This window comes from Rhinoraja longicauda, chromosome 19 (assembly GCF_053455715.1).
Source record: "Rhinoraja longicauda isolate Sanriku21f chromosome 19, sRhiLon1.1, whole genome shotgun sequence".
Lineage (NCBI taxonomy): Eukaryota > Metazoa > Chordata > Chondrichthyes > Rajiformes > Arhynchobatidae > Rhinoraja > Rhinoraja longicauda.
Genome location: NC_135971.1, coordinates 35900205 through 35919403, shown reverse-complemented (window position 1 = coordinate 35919403; position 19199 = coordinate 35900205). Strand labels below are relative to the sequence as shown.

The window sequence follows — 19199 nt, the reverse complement described above, 5'->3', positions numbered from 1 at the left end:
AAGATGAAGCGTACAAATTAGCAAGAAAAAGCAGCCTACCAGAGGACTGGGAGAAATTCAGAGTCCAGCAGAGGAGGACAAAGGGCTTGATTAGGAAAGGGAAAATAGATTATGAAAGAAAACTGGCAGGGAACATAAAAACTGACTGCAAAAGCTTTTATAGATATGTGAAGAGAAAAAGATTAGTTAAAACAAATGTAGGTCCCTTGCAGTCAGAAACAGGTGAATTGATCATGGGGAACAAGGACATGGCAGACCAATTGAATAACTACTTTGGTTCTGTCTTCACTAAGGAAGACATAAATAATCTGCCGGAAATAGCAGGGGACCGGGGGTCAAATGAGATGGAGGAACTAAGTGAAATCCAGGTTAGTCGGGAAGTGGTGTTAGGTAAATTGAATGGATTATAGGCCGATAAATCCCCAGGGCCAGATAGGCTGCATCCCAGAGTGTTTAAGGAGGTAGCCCCAGAAATAGTGGATGCATTAGTGATAATTTTTCAAAACTCTTTAGATTCTGGAGTAGTTCCTGGGGATTGGAGGGTAGCTAATGTAACCCCACTTTTCAAAATGGGAGGGAGAGAGAAAACGGGGAATTACAGACCAGTTAGTCTAACATCGGTAGTGGGGAAAATGCTAGAGTCAGTTATTAAAGATGGGATAGCAGCACATTTGGAAAGTGGTGAAATCATTGGACAAAGTCAGCATGGATTTGTGAAAGGTAAATCATGTCTGACGAATCTTATAGAATTTTTCGAGGATGTAACTAGTAGAGTGGATAAGGGAGAACCAGTGGATGTGTTATATCTGGACTTCCAGAAGGCTTTTGACAAGGTCCCACATAAGATATTATTATGCAAACTTAAAGCACATGGTATTGTGGGTTCAGTATTGATGTGGAGAGAACTGGCTGGCAGACAGGAAGCAAAGAGTAGGAATAAACGGGTCCTTTTCAGAATGGCAGGCAGTGACTAGTGGGGTACCGCAAGGCTCAGTGCTGGGACCCCAGCTATTTACAATATATATTAATGATTTGGACTTGGGAATTGAATGCAACATCTCCAAGTTTGCGGATGACACGAAGCTGGGGGGCAGTGTTAGCTGTGAGGAGGATGCTAGGAGGCTGCAATGTGACTTGGATAGGTTAGGTGAGTGGGCAAAGCCATGGCAGATGCAGTATAATGTGGATAAATGTGAGGTTATCCACTTTGGTGGCAAGAACAGGAAAGCAGCCTATTACCTGAATGGTGGCCGATTAGGAGAAGGGGAGATGCAACGAGACCTGGGTGTCATGGTACACCAGTCATTGAAAGTAGGCATGCAGGTGCAGCAGGCAGTGAAGAAAGCAAATGGTATGTTGGCATTCATAGCGAGGGGATTTGAGTATAGGAGTGGGAGGTTCTGCTGCAGTTGTACAGGGCATTGGTTAGACCACACCTGGAGTATTGCGTACAGTTTTGGTCTCCTAATCTGAGGAAAGACATTCTTGCCATAGAGGGAGTACAGAGAAGGTTCACCAGATTGATTCCTGGGATGGCAGGACTTTCATATGAAGAAAGACTGGATAGGCTCGGCTTGTACTCGCTGGAATTTAGAAGATTGAGGGGGGATCTTATAGAAACGTACAAAATTCTTAAGGGGTTGGACAGGCTAGATGCAGGAAGATTGTTCCCGATGTTGGGGAAGTCCAGAACAAGGGGTCACAGTTTAAGGATAAGGGTGGAAGTCTTTTAGGACCGAGATGAGAAAGTTTTTTTTCACACAGAGTGGTGAATCTGTGGAATTCTCTGCCACAGAAGGTAGTTGAGGCCAGTTCATTGGCTATATTTAAGAGGGAGTTAAATGTGGCCCTTGTGGCTAAAGGGATCACGGGGTATGAAGAGAAGGCAGGTACGGGATACTGAGTTGGATGATCAGCCATGATCATATTGAATGGCGGTGCAGGCTCGAAAGGCCGAATGGCCTACTCCTGCACCTATTTTCTATGTTTCTCTGAAATGATAATTTAATCGGCGAGAAGCAAACGACAGAAGATAGCGACAAGATACACTGATCAGCCAAAACATTGTGACCACCTGCCTAATATGCTGTTGGTCCTCCGTGTGCCGCCAAAACAGTACCAACCCATGAAGGTGGCCTGTGGTATCTAGCACCAAACCTTTAGCAACAGATCCTTCAAGTCCTGTAAGTTGCGAGGTGGAGCCGCCATGAATCGGACTTGTCGATCCAGCACATCCCACAGATGCTCAATCTGATTGAGATCTAGGCTCAAGGTGTGGAGAGAGGGACAGGATTGAAAGCTCCATCACATGACTGAGAAGTGACCCAACATCCAACTAGACTCGATTTTTATAGTAAACTTTAGAAAATGTTGATCCCAATCAAAACAAATCTGCTGAGTTGACGAAAGTATAAAACACATGTTAAGTGTCACCACCTTTTCCCTTGACAGAAATCTTTCACAGCCACTGTGTATTTCCAACATTTCCTATTTGTTTCCTGGACATTCCCAGGTCTCTGTGTCTCTGCAGGGAAGACAAGAGGTTGTGCATAGTCAGACTGACCAGCGAACACATAGGTCTTGTTCCCAGCCTGCAAGGAATCAGCCGATCTCAGTCAGTGCTCCCGCAGAGAAGACAGAGCTGTACTCAGTTATCCAAACTTGGCTCCTGTTTGCTGCTTAAAATTCCAACTGAATGGATGTCATGATCCCACGGAATGTCAGAACCCGATTCAGGTCCCTTTGAAGAAAACCATTAAAATCACTTCCAGGAAAAAGATGTTGAAATTCATCGACCGCGACAGTCCGCAAACTAATTCAGCTTCAAAGCTCATTCAGAGGCCGACACGTGTAACACACACAGAACCGACACATACATGTGCACACGCCTGCACACACAGTTCACTCACGCGCGTACATACATGTACACACAAATGCATAACGCACACAGGGCCGACCGACAGTTCACTATCAATGTTGTTCGGTGTATGGCAGTGTTCATTGGATACATCTGTATACACACGTAACATACACATACATGTGCACGCACATGCAAAATGCACGCATGGCTGACTATATATACACATGGACACACACAGTCACACACGTATGTTGGATGCATCCGTACACACACACATGTGACACACACAGGACTGGCAGTTCACTATCAATGGTGATCGATATATGGCAGTGTTCATTGGGTGCACCTGTGCACACACACACACACACACTCAGCCACACAAGCGTAACACACACGGGGGTATGAAGAGAAAGCAACTTCAGATCCTGATTCCTGGGATCGCGGTGAATCACTGTGACTGTAAGCAGCTCTCACTGTCTGTCAGTCAGTCAGATCTGAAATCAGTTCTTACGCACATCTTCAACTTGCCTCGGTGGCTGGAGACGACGATTCTTGCTCTGTTGCACCAGTCACTGAAAACAAAGGAACACAACTAGTGAGTGATGTTGGAGGGGGCACAGCCGAGAGGGAAACAGACAGTAATAAATTATTGGGGGACGCACACAGTAATGCGCCCAGAGTGCACATGGTGCAAAACGGTAAAACAATATTTGAGAGAACATTCAGTAATAAATCATGATAGAGGGCTCGGTAAGTCCCACTGAGTTACTCCAGCATTTTGGTCAATAAGTATCAGAGGGCCTGTCTATCAGTGGAATGGTAATCTTCTGATAGATAAAATGGTGAGAGGTGCAAAGTTTCAAGGAGATGTGCGAGGCGAGTTGTTTTTCTCGTTGTCACTTTACACGGAAGGTATTGAGTGCCTGGACTATGCAAGGGTGGTGAATCTGTGGAATTCTTGGCCACAGAAGGCTGTGGAGGCAAAGCAGTGAATATATTTAAGGCAGAGATAGATAGATTCTTGATTAGTGCGGGTGTCAGAGGTTATGGGAGATTTCAAAATGCAGGTAGACTGCGAAGGTCAGGTTGGTACTGGACCATAAGAAAGGGAGTTTGTAGTGTGCCTCCGAGATGGATTCTTAGAGCAGCTTGTACTGGAGCCTACCAGCGAGAAGGCAATTCTGGATTTAGTGTTGTGTAATGTACCGGATTTGATAAGGAAACGCAAGACAAAGGAACCATTAGGAGGTAGTGACCATAATATAAGTTTTAATCTGCAATTTGAGAGAGAGAAGGTAAAATCAGAAGTGTCAGTATTGCAGTTGAACAAAGGGGACTCTGGAGGCATGAGGGAGGAGCTGGCCAAAGTTGACTGGAAAGGGTCCCTAGGGATGATGGTGGAGCAGCAATGGCAGGAATTTCTGGGAATAATCCAGAAGATGCAGGATCATTTCATTCCAAAGAGGAAGAAAGATTATAAGGGGAGTAAGAAGCAACCGGGTCTGACAAGGGAAGTCAAGGACAGTATAAAAATAAAAAAGAAGACTTATAACATAGCAAAGATGAGCAGGGAAGCCAGAGGATTGGGTAACTTTTGAAGAACAACAGAAGGTAACTAAAAAGGCAATATTGGGAGAAAAGATAAAGTACGAAGGTAAGCTAGCCAAGAATATAAAGGAGGATAGTAAAAGCTTCTTTAGGTATGTGAAGAGGAAGAGATTAGTGAAGACAAATGTGGGTCCCTTGAAGACAGAAACAGGTGAATTTATTATGGGGAACAAGGAAATGGCAGACGAGTTGAAAAGGCACTTTGGTTCTTTATTCGCTAAGAAAGACACAAATAATCTCCCAGAAGTACTAGGGTACAGAGGATCTAGGGTGACGGAGGAACTGAAGGAAATTCACATCAGTCAGGATATCATGTTGGGAAGACCGATGGGACTGAAGGCTGATAAATCCCCAGGGCCTGGTCTGCATCCCAGGGTAGTCAAAGAGGTGGCTCTAGAAATCGTGGACGCATTGGTGATCATTTTACAATGTTCTATTGATTCTGGATCAGTTCCTGTGGATTGGAAGGTAGCTGATGTTATCCCACTTTTTAATAAAGGAGGGAGAGAGAAAACAGGGGATTATAGACCAGTTAGCCTGATATCGGTGGTGGGGAAGTTGCTGTAGTCAATTATTAAAGATGTAATAACGGTGAATTTGGAGAGCAGTAACAGGATTGGTCCAAGTCAGCATCAATTTATGAAGGGGAAATCTTGTTTGACTAATCTTCTGGAATTTTTTGAGGATGTAACAAGTAAAATGGATAAAGGAAATGTAGTGTATCTGGACGTTCAGAAAGCGTTTGATAAGGTCCCACACAGGAAATTAGTGGGCAAAATTAGAGCACATGGTATTGGGGGTATGATATTGACATGGATTGAAAATTGGTAGGTAGACAGGAAACAAAGGGTAGGAATTAACGGGTCCTTTTCAGAATGGCAGGCAGTGACTAGTGGGGTGCCGCAAGGCTTAGTCCTGTGACCACAGCTATTTACAATATATATTAATGATTTAGATGAAGGAATTAAAAGTAACATAAGCAAATTTACAGATGACACAAAGCTGGGTGGCAGAGTGAACTGTGAAGAGGCTATGAGGATGCAGGGTGACTTGGGTAGGTTGGGTGAGTGAGCAATGTATGGCAGATGCAGTATAATGTGGATAAATGTGAGGTTATCCACTTTGGTGGCTAGAACGAGGCAGATTATAATTTGAATGGTACCAGATTAAGAAAAGGGGAAGATGTAGGTGTCCTTGTACATCAGACACTGAAAGTAAGCATGCAGGTACAGCAGGCAGTGAAGAAAACTAATGACTTGTTAGCCTTCATGATGAGAGGATTTGAGTAGAGGAGCAAAGGGGTCCTTCTGCAGTTGTACAGGGCCCTGGTGAGGCCATAGCTGGATATTGTGTGCAGTTTTGGTCTCCTAATTTGAGGAAGGACATTCTTGCTATTGAGGGAGAGCAGCGTAGGTTCACGAGGTTAATTCCCAGGATGGCGGGACTGTCATATGATGGAAGATTGGAACAAATGGGCTTGTATTCACCGGAATTTAGAAGGATCAGAGCGGACCTTATAGAAACATATAAGATTATTTAGAGATTGGACCAGCTAGATGCTCCCGATGTTGGGGGAAGTCCAGAAACAGGGGCCACAATTTTAGAATAAGGGCTAGGCCATTTAAAACTGAGATGAGGAAAAACTTTTTCACCCAGAATTGTGAATTTGTGGAATTCTCTGCCTCAGAATGCAGTGGAGGCCGATTCACTGGATGCTTTCAAAAGGGTCAGATAGGGCTCTTAGGGCTAGCGGAATCAAGGGACATGGGGAGAAGGCAGGAATGGGGGAGATTGCGGATGATCAACAATGATCACATTGAATGGCGGTGCTGGCTCGAAGGGCTGAATGGTCTGATCTTGCACTAATTTTCTATGTTTCTCTGTTATGGGGAGAAGGCAGGAGAATGGGGTGAGGGAGAGATGAATCAGCCATGATTGAATGGCGGAGTAGACTTGATGAGCCAAATGGCCGAATCCTACTCCTGTCACTTATGATCTTATGAACTATATGTGGCGGTAGAGGTAGATGTGATAATGGAGTTTACGAGGCAGTTGATAGGCACATGGATATGCAAGGAATGGGGAGATATGGATTATATGCAGGTAGATAAGCGATGGTCTTGGCATCATGTTCATTGTGTGCTGAAGGGCCTGTCCTTGTGCTGTGCTGCTCCATGTTTTGTGTGTCGTTGCTTCACTCTCTCTGAGACTGCGTCGCTACAAACCATTGGTTTCGGTGACTTGCACCTGGCCACCTCTGGCCCAGATGTCGGTGACGGCCGTCATGACCGCCAGGCACCTGCCAAAGTCTTCGGCCGGACACCGGGCGGCGAGGGAGGAGAGTTTGCGAGCTACCTTGAGGGCCTGGCGGTATCGCTCCTGCTGCACCTTGGCCCGCTCCCTCGGCGACGCGGGCGGGAGCTGACCGTTGAGGAAGTGCTCCTGCGTCCAGCGCGCGGCGCAGAGCGAGGGCTCAAAGAGGTCGGAGCCCAGCAGCCGCCGGAGAGCCAGGACGTGTCGGCAGGGGAGCCTCATGGAGGTGCGGAAGGCACACTGGCAGCTGGCCTGGTCCGTCACCAGGGCCCGGCGCCGGCACACGGGCCAGGCCCTCTCGGCCTCCACGCTGAGAAAGGAGACCGACTCCGCTTCCTGCAGCTCCGTCCGCACCCGGCGGAAGGCGAAGTCGGTGAGCAGCGCCCGGTAGGAAGACTCCGCGGAGTTGTCCTCTGGTCCTGCGGGGGGCTCACTCTGCAACACCCCCTGGTCGCACTTGGCCCGCACCGTGTCCACGGCCTTCAGGAGGTCCCGGGTGAAGGAGGTCACGTTGGAGAAGTCCTCGACCGCGGCCGCCAGCCTCTGGCTCATCACCTGCACCCGCTGGAGGGTGCTGGTGAGGTAACTCTCGTTCTCGTGCTTGAAGCCCTCCACCCACTGGCGACAGGACCCGTGCCACGTCTTGTGGAAGTAGTCGACGGCGCTCTCCACGTTGGAGTCCAGCAGCTGGCGGTACAGCAGGTCGTAGTCCTCAGTGGACGTGGCGTAACACATACTGTGCAGGATCTGCAGCAGCTGGCTCCTGGCGGGAAGAAAGGGAAGAGGAGACAAGGTGAGGAACCTCCCGGTGCAGCAAGGTGGCGTAGCGGTAGAGTTGCTGCCTTACAGTGCCAGTCCCAGGATCCATCCTGTCTACAGGCATTGTCTGTGTGGAGTTTGTATGCTCTCCCTGTGACCATGTGGGTTTCCTCCGGGTTCTCCGGTTTCCTCCCAAGTTCCAAAGACGTGCAGGTTTGTACGTTTATTGGCCTCTGTAAATTGTCCCGTGTGTAGCCCAGAACTAGTGTGAACCAAAGATACTAGAGGAACAAGATGGACCACTGAAGTGTAGTGTGCAAAGGAGCGGAACATCCGCCATTTTAGTAAGCAAAACCCGCCGTTCGTTCTGCCTCTCGCAGTGTAATCAGTGTTTTGGGGGAACAGTATGTGTGATGATACCATTAAAAAACAGAAAATATCTCTATCAATTCATAGATTTTTGTTATTTTTCTTTTAAAATGTTTCTGCAATTTTCTTCCTACTAAAATGGTGCCATGGCCATCTACGGTTTTTAAGGTTAAGTGGTCTATCTTGTTCCTCTAGTATCTTTGGTGTGAACGGGTGATTAATGGTCGGCGTGGACTCAGTGGGGCAAAGGGCCCGTTTCCACTCTGTATTTCCAAAACTAAACCAAACTCTCACCTCAACAGTCCCCAACGGCCACAAGAAAAACTCCACCATTTCTTTCCTTACGAAAAATAAAGTGACCTCCTCAATGACTACTGAACAGTGGAGTCAAACAGCACGGAAATAGGCCACTCGGCCCAACTCTTCCTTGCTGACCAAGATGCCCCATCTAATGCTGACCAAGATGCCCCATCTAATGCTGACCAAGATGCCCCATCTAATGCTGACCAGATGCCCCATTTAATGCTAACCAGATGCCCCATCTAATGCTAACCAGATGCCCCATCTAATGCTGACCAAGATGCCCCATCTAATGCTGACCAAGATGCCCCATCTAATGCTGACCAGATGCCCCATCTAATGCTAACCAGATGCCCCATCTAATGCTAACCAGATGCCCCATCTAATACTGACCAAGATGCCCCATCTAATGCTGACCAAGATGCCCCATCTAATGCTGACCAGATGCCCCATCTAATGCTGACCAGATGCCCCATTTAATGCTAACCAGATCCCCCATCTAATGCTAACCAGATGCCCCATCTAATGCTGACCAAGATGCCCTATCTAATGCTAACCAAGATGCCCCATTTATTGCTGACCAGATGCCCCATTTAATGCTAACCAGATGCCCCATCTACAGAAAGGGGAGATGAGGAGGCAAAAGGGGAAGGCAGGGGCAAAGCGGGGGGGGGAGGGGAGGGTGGAAAGGAGGAGGGAGAGTGGGGCAGGGGTAGACTGGATTGTGCAGACCATGTTGAGGAATGAGTCGCACCCTTATCTGACCCACGCCGCGACAGAAGGAGGAATATTTTGGACAAACCAATCTCCCCCTCCCCCGCCCACTCCGGAATCACGATGCCAGCGCTTATTGTTGCCCGATGGTGGAGGAGAGGAGGGGGAGGAGAGCAGAGGGAAGGAGAGGAGGGGGGAGAGGAGGGTGAAGAGGGGCGGGGGAAGGCGAGGAGGGGGAAGGAGAGGAGGAGTGGGTGAGGAAGAGGAGGAGGAGGAAACAGGAGTAGGGGAAAGGAGAGAAGGGGCGGAGGAGCGGAGGGGAAGGAGAGAAGAGGGAGATGGGGAAAGGAGGGGGAGAAAGAAAAGGGAAGGAGGAGCGGGTAAGAAAGAAGGAAAGAAAAAAGAGAGAGAGGGCAGAGAGTGGAGGAGATGGGACCTGGGTAGACTGGATTGTGCAGAGGGATGAGAGTCACAACTTTAACAAACCAACACAATCTGACAGGAGGAGGAATATTTGGGCCACCCACCCGCCCGCTCCGCTCCGGCCCCACGAGGGAATGGCAGTGCCAGTGCTTACTGTTGCCCGGCGGTCACGTGCAGCTTCTCGGCGGTCACGTGGTCCTGGAAGACGCTCAGGGTGTGGGCGAGGCAGGCCAGCGGCTTGCAGTGGGGCAGCACGTCGGTCACCAGCTCCCCGTCGCATGCCTTGCCGCCGACCACCACCGCCCGTGTTCCCTCCGCCGCCGGGTTCTTCTGCCTGAAGATGCGCAGAAGCTGCCGGATGGTCTCGCGCTCCTCGCTCTGCAGGAACCACAGGCACGCCAGCTCGCTCTCCCCGTTACCGTTGATGGCCAGCAGCAGGTAGGTGGGCAGCCACAGGCCCGCCCAGCTGTAGGTGGCGCCCACCAGCAGCACCTCGGGGAACCTCTCGAAGGTCTGCTTCATGCGGCCGTCCTGGTAGTAGATGGCCTGCAACACGTTGGCCTTGTTCACCACCACCACCACCGTGCTGTCTGCAAGCAAACGCAGACAAGAGTTATAGAAACACAGAAAATAGGCGCCGGAGGAGGCCATTTGGCCCTTCGAGCCAGCACCGCTATTCACTGTGATCATGGCTGATCATCCACAATCAGTAACCCGTGCCTGCCTTCTCCCCATATCCCTTGATACCACGAGCGCCTAGAGCTCTATCTAACTCTCTTTTAAATTCATCCAGTGAATTGGCCTCCACTGCCTTCTGTGGCAGAGAATTCCACAAATTCACAACTCTCTGGGTGAAAAAGTGACTTCTCACCTCAGTTTTAAATGGCCTCCCATTTATTCTTAGACTGTGTCCCCTGGTTCTGGACTTCCCCAACTTTGGGAACATTTTTCCTGCATCTAGATTGTCCAGTCCTTTTATAATCTTATAATCTAGATCCCCTCTCATCCTTCTAAACTCCAATGAATACATGCCCAGTCTTTCCAATCTTTCCTCATATGACAAGAACAGGCAGAACAAGGGACTGACCCGTTCTCACCCTGGCCACAAACTCATTGAAGTAGAAACATAGAAAATAGGCGCAGGAGTAGGCCATTCGGCCCTTCGAGCCAGTACCGCCATTCAATATGAACATGGCTGATCATCTAGAATCAGTACCCTGTTCTGACTTTCTCCCCATATCCCTTGATTCCATCAGCCCTAAGACCTACAGCGCATTCAAAAGTATTCAGACCACTTCACTTTTTCCACATTTTGTTACATTACAGCCTTATTTTAAAATGGATTAAATTCTTTTTTTTTAATCATCAATCTACATGCAATACCCCAGAATGAAGAAGCGAAAACAGGTGTTTAGAATTTTTTGCAAAGTAATTAAAAAGAAATAGCTGAAATATCACATTTACACAAGTATTCAGACCTTTGCTATGACGCTCAAAATTGAGCTTAGGTTCATTTTGTTTCCATTGATTATCTTGAGATGTTTCTATAACTTGATTGGAGTCCACCAGTGGTAAATTATCCCAATCCTCATCCATTTATTTGGAGTATTGTGAGCAGTTTTGGCCCCATGTCTAAGGAAGGATGTGCTGGTGGTGGAGAGGGTCCAGAGGAGGTTTACGAGAACGATACCAGGAATGTCAGGGTTAACATCTGATGAGCGTTTGAAGGCACTGGGCCTGTACTCGCTGGAGTTTAGAACAATGAGGAGGGGCCTCGTTGAAACTTACCAGATAGTGAAATGCCTGGGTAGAGTGCATGTGGAAAGGATCTTTCCACTTGTGGGAGAGTCTAGGAATCATGGCTGATCTATCTTTCCCTCTCAACCCCATTCTCCTGCCCTCCCCATACCCTTTGCCGCCCTTACTAATCAAGAACCTGTCAATCTCTACTTTATAAATAGCCACAGACTTGGCCTCCACAGCCGTCTGTAGCAATGATTTCCACAGATCCATCACCCTCTGACTAAAGAAATTCCTTCTCATCTCCTTTCTAAAGGAACGTCCTTTTATTGTGAGGCTGCGCCCTCTGGTCCATGACTCTCCCACCAGTGGAAACATCCTCGCCACATCCACTTTATCCGGCCCTTTCACTATTCGGTAAGTTTCAGTGAGGTCCCCCCTCATCCTTCTAAACTCCAGCGAGTACAGGCCCAGAGCCATCAAACGCTCATCATACGTTAACCCAATAAAGGGGTGATCCGCATTATTCCGGAATGAAGGGAGGATGCAGGATAGCCCAGGACAAGAGAGGGAGAGGTGCAAACCTGGAGCAGCCGGTTAGGCCTGGGACAAGCGAGGACACCTTCACCCACCTTGATTCTTGATCAGTACGGGTGTCAGAGGTTATGGGGAGAAGGCAGGAGAATGGGGTTAGGGGAGAGAGATAGATCAGCCATGATTGAATGACGGAGTAGACCTGATGGGCCGAATGGCCTAATTCTACCCCTATTCCTTATGACCTTACCCGTGATGGCTGCCAGTGTGGGCACCATCATCTCCAAGTCGGTTTTGTTGGCCTTGAACTCGTCCCATTCCTCCTTGCATGCGGGGCTATGGGCATCCTCATCAGCGAGCTCCTTGCTGGCAACCTCCCCCAGCTGCACCTGGACACCCGCTCCATTACTCCGCAGCGAGACGATGGAAGTGGGGTCCACGCGCAGCGCTGTAACAAAGTGCCTTTGGTGCCGGAGCCTCTCCTCCTTTTCCTGTGGGGTACAAGCAAGGTCCTAGGGTCAGTTCATCCCGTTTAGAGGTCAATTGTCCTCTGTAAATTGCCCCGAGCGTGACGGGAGTGGATGAGAAAGTAGGACAACATAGAACCAGTGCACACAGGTGGTCGATGATCAGCGTGGACTAGGTAGGCCTATGTTTCCATGCTGTATCTGTAAACTAAGCTCAGATCCCATATTAGAACACAGAACAGCACAGGAATGGGCCCTCCAGCCTACATTATCTGTGCCAAACATGATGCCAAGTTGAACTGATCTCATCTCCCTGTACATGATCCATATCGCTCTATTCCCTGAACTTCCATGTGCCTTTCCCAAAGCCTCTTAAACACCCCTATCGTATCTGCATCCACCACCATCTCTAGCAGTGCATTCCCAGCCCCCACCCCTCTCTGTGTAAAAATCTTGCCTCGCACATTAAACCTCCCCCCTCTCACCATATCACTCTGTCGTCTAGTGTTGGACATTTCCACCCTGGGCACAAGCCTCTGATTGCCGACCTTAACTTTATATACTTCCGTCGAGTCTTCCCTCAACCTCTGACGCTCCAGAGAAAATAACCCAAGTTTATTCAACCTCCCCCTGTAGCTGAAACCCTCTAATCCAGGCAGCATTCTGGTCAACCTCCTCTGCACCCTCTCCAAAGCCTCCACACCTTTCCTGTAATGGAGCGACTAGAACTGCAAATAATACTCCAAATGCAGTCTAACTAAAGCCCTATAGAGCTGCATCATGACTTGCTGACTCTTATATTTAATGCCCCTAGCACAGAAGACAAGCATACCACACGTTTCACCCATACTGGTTAACATATGATGATCGTTTGTCAGCACTGGGCCTGTACTCGCTAGAGTTTAGAAGAATGAGGGGGGACCTCATTGAAACGTACCGAATAGTGAAACGTTTGGATAAATGTGGAGAGGATGCTTCCTCCAGTGGAAGAGTGTCGGACAAGAGGCCATAGCCTCAGAATTAAAGGACATTCCTTTAGGAAGGAGAGGAGGAATTTCTTGAGTCAGAGGGTGGTGAATTGGTGGAATTCTTTGCCACAGAAGGCTGTGGAGGCCAAGTCAGTGGATATATTTATGGCAGAGATAGATGGATTCTTAATTATTGCTGGTGTCAGGGGTTATGGGGAGAAGGCAGATGAATGGGGTTAGGAGGGAGATAGATCAGCCATGATTGAATGGCGGAATAGACGATGGGCTGAATGGCCTAATTCTGCTCCTATCACTTATGATGCCTTCTTCCCCACCCCATCTGCTTGTGCTGCCTCCTTCAGTGAGCTATGAACTTGAACTCCAAGATCCCTCTGCACATCAATGCTGTTAATGGTCATGCCATTAACTGTATACTCTCTCCTTGCATTTAACCTGTCAAAGTGCATCACCTCACACTTGCTCGGGTTAAACTCCATCTGCCATTTCTCCGCCCCTTTCTGCAGCTGGTCTATGTTTTGATATCTACTGACAGCATTTCTCGTTGTCTGCAACTCCTAATTTTGGTGTCATTAGCAAACTTACTCACCAACCCATCTACATTTACGCCTTGGCCACATATATATATATAATACAAAATCTCTCTAACTCTGGCCCCAGCCCATTCCTGAATTTTTATCCCTGTCCAATTGACTTTGCCTTCAGCAGCTATTTGGAACTTTCTCCCTCTATGTGTCTCTGCACCTCCACAACTACAATGGGGAAAAACAATCGGACCATATTCCCCATCTAGTTTAGTCTAGTTTCTTGTCACGTGTACCAAAAAGCTTTTTTGTTGCATGCTACCAGTCCATAGAACGACTATCCATGATTACAATCAAGCCGTCCACAGTCGAAATGTGTTGGAAGGAACTGCAGATGCTGGTTTAAACCGAAGATAGATACAAAAAGCTGCTGTAACTCAGCGGGTCAGGAAGCATCAATCTGAAGATGGGTCTCGACCCGTAATTTCACCTATTCCTTTTCTGGTCTGAAGAGGGGTCTGGCCCCGACACGTCATGTATTCCTTTTCTCCAGAGATGCTGTCTGACCGGCTGAGTTCCTCCGGATTTTTGTGTCTAAGCCGTCCACAGACACAGGATAAAGGGAATAATGATTAGCATCAGATAAAGTCCAGTAAAGTCCAATTAAAGATAGTCCGAGGGTCTCCATTCTATGCCTCTCATGAACAGATATACTTCTCTCAGATCACCCTCAGACACTCTTGCCTCCTTAAACCCCATTATAAGACATTCCTTGAAATCCACCAACTCCACCTAAGTTATAGGTCATCTCCAGAATCCCTGCTAAGGCAGTTCACATCAATTACTTTGATAATGTCCCTGAAAGCTGGAGATATTTTTAGTGTGTTAGAACTACGTAAATAAAACTTGTTACTGTGAGGGAAATGACTAGTGATATCGAGTGTGAATCTGTTAAACAATGGCAAAGTTGTCAGAGTTCAGAGGCTGGATTGATATCCCAGTGGGGGAGTGTGATATCATCCCATAGAATCACACCGGCTCTTCCACCTACATTGTCGGCAATGACCATCAAGCACCAATCTTGTTCTGTTCTATGTGTCGGGGCAGCACGGTGGTGCAGCGGAAGAGTTGCTGTGTTACAGCGCTAAAGACTCGGGTTTGATCCTGACTACGGGTGCTGTCTGTACGGAGATTGTACGTTCGCCCCATGGGTTTTCTTCGGGAGCTGCGGTTTCCTCCCACACTCTAAAGATGTACAGGTTTATAGGCTAATTGGCTTGCTAAAATTGAAAGTTGTCCCTGATGTGGGTAGGATAGCATTAATGTGCAGGGATTGCTAGTCAGCCTGTACTCGGTGGGCTGAAGGGCCTGTTTACATGCTGTATGTCTAAACTAAACAGCAGATTCTAGTTCACGCCAATTCTAGACACAAAAAGCTGGAGTAATTCAGCGGGTCAGACAACATCTCTGGAGAAAAGAAAAAGGTGACATTTCGGGTCGAGACCCTTCTTCAGACCAGCCGGGAAGGATCCGAAACATCACCTATTCCTTTTCTCCAGAGATGATGCTTGACCCGCTGAGTTACTCCAGCTTGTTGTGTCCATCTTTGTTGCTATGTAGTATGTTTTCTTGAACCAATTCTGCACAAATCCCATTTTATTGCAACCTACAGCTTTAAGTCCCACCGATATGTGTTGGTGCCACAGGTAACATTCTCTCACAGGCAAAGACAAGGGCAGAGAGACAGAGTTCTGATAAACTCTTTATAAATAATTACGTGGACATATTCTGGACGGCATGGTGGCGCAGCTGTAGAGTTGCTGCCTTACACCGCTTGCAGCGCCGGAGACCCGGGTTCAATCCCGACTACGAGTGCAGTCTGTGTGGAGTTTTTACGTTCCCCTCTGTGTGGGTTTTCTCCGAGATCATCAGTTTCCTCCCACACTCCAAATATGTACAGGTGTCGAAGTTATTTGGTTTGGTGTATGTGTAGATTGTCCCGTGTGTGGAGGATAGTGTTAATGTGGGGGGATCGCCGGTCGGCGCGCACTCGGTGGGCCGAAGGGCCTGTTTCTGTGCTGTATCACTGAACTAGGATATTCAACCGCCCAGGATCCAAGGCTGGAACCGAGCGTGTACAGAACTAGTAGAATGCTCTTTGAAAACGTGGAGAGGTGGGACAACACACACACACACACACAGACACCCCCCCCCCCACACAGAGACACAGACACACACACAGACACACTGAGCCGACAAACTGAAGCAGTGGCAGATCCAACAACTCCACCTGGCTGGTGTGTGTGTTCTGCTTTTACCTGCGGCACTGTGTGGTTATGCGATTCATTCATCTCTTTCACCACAAACTTGTTTCCATCCGCAGAAAGCCGGACTTTAATGACACAGGGACACTTCATCTTGTTGGTTCTGAAAAAGACAGTGGGAGGCAGTGTGTAAGCCAACTGGGTGAAGACCAGCAAACGATAGACACAAAATGCTGGAGTAACTCAGCGGGTCGTGCATCATCTCTGGAGAAAAGGAATAGGTGACGCTTCGGATCGAGACCCTTCTTCAGTTTTGTTTAGTTCAGTTTATTGTCACGTGTACCGAGGTACAGTGAAAAGCTTTGTTGCATGCTAACCAGTCAGTGGGAAGACAATACATGATTACAATCGAGCCATTTACAGTGATTTACATCACAAAGGAATAACATTTAGTGCAAGGTAAAGTACAAAGAAAGATAGTCCGAGGGTCACCAATGAGGAAGATCACAGTTCAGCACTGCTCTCTCGTTGTGGTAGGATGATTCAGACCAGCAGTGTATGGCTATCTTTTACAATCATCACAGAATCCAACAGAAATATTCCATTGACATTGGCCATGAAGCAGTGTGAGTGGGAAGACAAGATGGTGTGCTGAATGACTGCCCTTTGACTGATAATAAACTATTTCACAAACTGGGGGGACTTGAAGCAACAGCTGCAATAAAATGTGATTCATGCAGGATTGGTGTAAGATAACATAGTACATAACAAAGGAGATGGACACAAAATGCTGGAGTAACTCAGTGGGTCAGGCAGCATCTCTGGAGAAAAGGAATAGGTGACATTTCTGGTTGGGACCATTTATCAGACTGAGAGTCAGAGGAGAGGGAACTAGGGGGATGAAGGGTTACAAAGAACAAATGAATGAAAGATATGAAAGAACAAATCAAAGCCAGCAACAATGATAAAGAAAAGGTGGAGCCCACAATGGTCCATTGTTGGCGGTGGAGAAGGTGATAAGAAGTTGATACAAACAGTGAAACTAAGCAAGACGACAGTGAAATTAATAGGACGACGAGAATGGGAGAAACTTCTAGTTTACCTCCCCCCTGACTCTCAGTCTTAAGACGGGTGTCAAACCGAAACGTCACCTATTATTTTTCTCCAGAGATGCTGCCCTCCCCGCTGAGTTACTTCACCATTTTGTGTCTATCTCCAGTGTAAACCAGCATCTGTAGTTCCTTCCTACACATAGTACATAACAAGCTGGGTGCTTGATGGTCATTGCAGGCGGAAGACCCTGTGTGATTTAATGGGATAATATCACGCTCCCCCACTGGGATATCAATCCAGTCTCTGAACCATAAAACACAAACTATCAAATTGTCAATTGTCCCAAGTGTGTAGGCAGTGGATGGCAAAGTGGGATAACATGGATAATACCGTGTCCCTTGTGTTAACACGGCAAATTGTATGTGACAAGTGGAATAGATAGGGTGAATGCACAAATCTTTTATCCAGGAGAGGGGAATCAAGATCCAGAGGACAGTTTAACATGAGAGGGGAAAGATTTAAAAAGAATGTAAGGGGTAACCTTTTCTGCACAGTGGGTGGTAAATGGAACTAGCTTTTAGATGAGGTAGTTGAGGCAGGTACTCTAGCATTTAAAAGACATTTGGAAAGGTACATGGATAGGAAAGGTTCTGAGGGCAGGTGGGACTGGTGTACATGGGTCATCTCGATGAGCATGGGCAAGTTGGACCGAAGGGCCTATTTCTGTGTGGGATGACTCTACCACTCTATACAATCCCAGCGAGTCGTAGGTGTGGGTAGGAATGGGAAAATGTGTGGTGGGCGAGAGAGAAGGAGGGAGAGAGAGAGAGAGGTAGAGAGAGAGGTAGAAAGGTACAGGAGAGGTAGAGAGGTGGAGACGGAGAGAGAGAAAGGGAGAGAGGTGGAGAGAGGGAGAGGTGGATGTGAGACGGGGAGAGAGGTGGGGAGATACACACACACACACACACAATCAAAGATGAACAAAGAGTGCAAAAGAGAGAAAAAAATTAACAGAGGGGAGAGAGAGACAGAGAAAAAAAAGAGAAAGAGACAGACAGGGGCAGCAGAGGAGCTGCTACCTCACAGCGCCGGAGACTCAGGTTCGATCCTGACTACAGGTGCTGTCTGTGTGGAGTTTGTGCGTCCTCCCTGTGACCACGTGTGGATTTTTCCAAGTGGTTTCCTTCCACATTCTAAAGACGTGCAGGTTTGTGGGTTAATTTGCTTTTGTAAATTGCCCCTCGTGTGTAGAGAGTGGATGAGAAAGTGGGATAACATAGAACTAGTGTGAATGGATGATTGGTGGGCGGTGTGGACTCGATGGGCCGAAAGGCCTGTTTCCATGATGTAACTCTAAACAAAACTAACTACCCGGCTAAACATATTATTAAATTTAAAAGGATAAAAACATCTTTAAATAAGAAGGTAGGAAACAGGAGCAGGTGTCGACCATGTTCCATGTTCTCCCACTTTGTCATCCACTCCCGACACACTCGGGATGATTTACAGAGGGCCAATTAACCAAGAAACCTGCACGTTTTGGATATGGGAGGAAACTGAAGCCCACAGAAGAAACACAGCTGGTCACAGAGAGGACGTGCAAACTCCACACACGGAGAGCACCCGTGGTCAGGATGGAACTGGGATCCCCGGCGTTGTGAGGCAGCGGCTCTACCAACTGCGCCGCTGTGCCGCCCCTGCAAGTATTTCCTCACCTCTGGATTGTCCTTTTGCCGGATCCTTTGGTCTTGAATAACTTGCCGCCGTGAATGCACGCGTAGTCGATCTCGGCAAAGTTCAGCGCGTCGTTCATCGGGCGCTTGGGTGCCCGACGCCGCTGCGCCTTGATGGTCCGTGAGTGCCTGGTCCACATCTGCACGGAGCTGTCCCTCTGGTAGCGCCGGTACTCCCGGTGCAGCTCGCTGTAGCTCGAGAACTCGGCGCCCACTCGGAAACCCACCACCTGGGACATGGCTGCACGTGCGTCAGATGGAGTTGGCAGACTGATCCCACCTGGAGAGCGGGCACTGAGAATAGACCACAGGCAGCAGCTGCAGGTCAGCCAAGGTAGAACGCATCACAACAGCTCATATATAGAGTTCAAGAACAGCACGGTGGTCCAACTGTAGAGTCACCGCCTCACAGCGCCAGAGACCCAGGATCCATCCTTTGCTCGGATGCTGTCTTTACAGTTTACTTTAGACTTCAGAGAAGAAACAGGCCCTTCAGCCCACTGAGTCCGCGCCAACCAGCGATCACCCCGTATACTAGCACTATACTACATG

At 48.0% G+C, this 19199-nt stretch overlaps 1 protein-coding gene across 1 annotated transcript; it reads right to left on the bottom strand.

The window, feature by feature from the left end:
* Nucleotides 1-2846: 2846 nt before the first annotated feature.
* On the bottom strand, nt 2847-19158 carry LOC144602782 (zinc finger SWIM domain-containing protein 1-like). Its single transcript, XM_078415915.1, has 6 exons — nt 18630-19158; nt 15916-16024; nt 11871-12111; nt 9501-9936; nt 6694-7544; nt 2847-3432 (listed from the first exon to the last, which is right to left on the bottom strand). Exons 1-6 carry the CDS (start codon nt 18884-18886, stop codon nt 3380-3382), a joined length of 1947 nt encoding a protein of 648 aa, XP_078272041.1. The 5' UTR covers nt 18887-19158; the 3' UTR covers nt 2847-3379.
* Nucleotides 19159-19199: the final 41 nt, after the last annotated feature.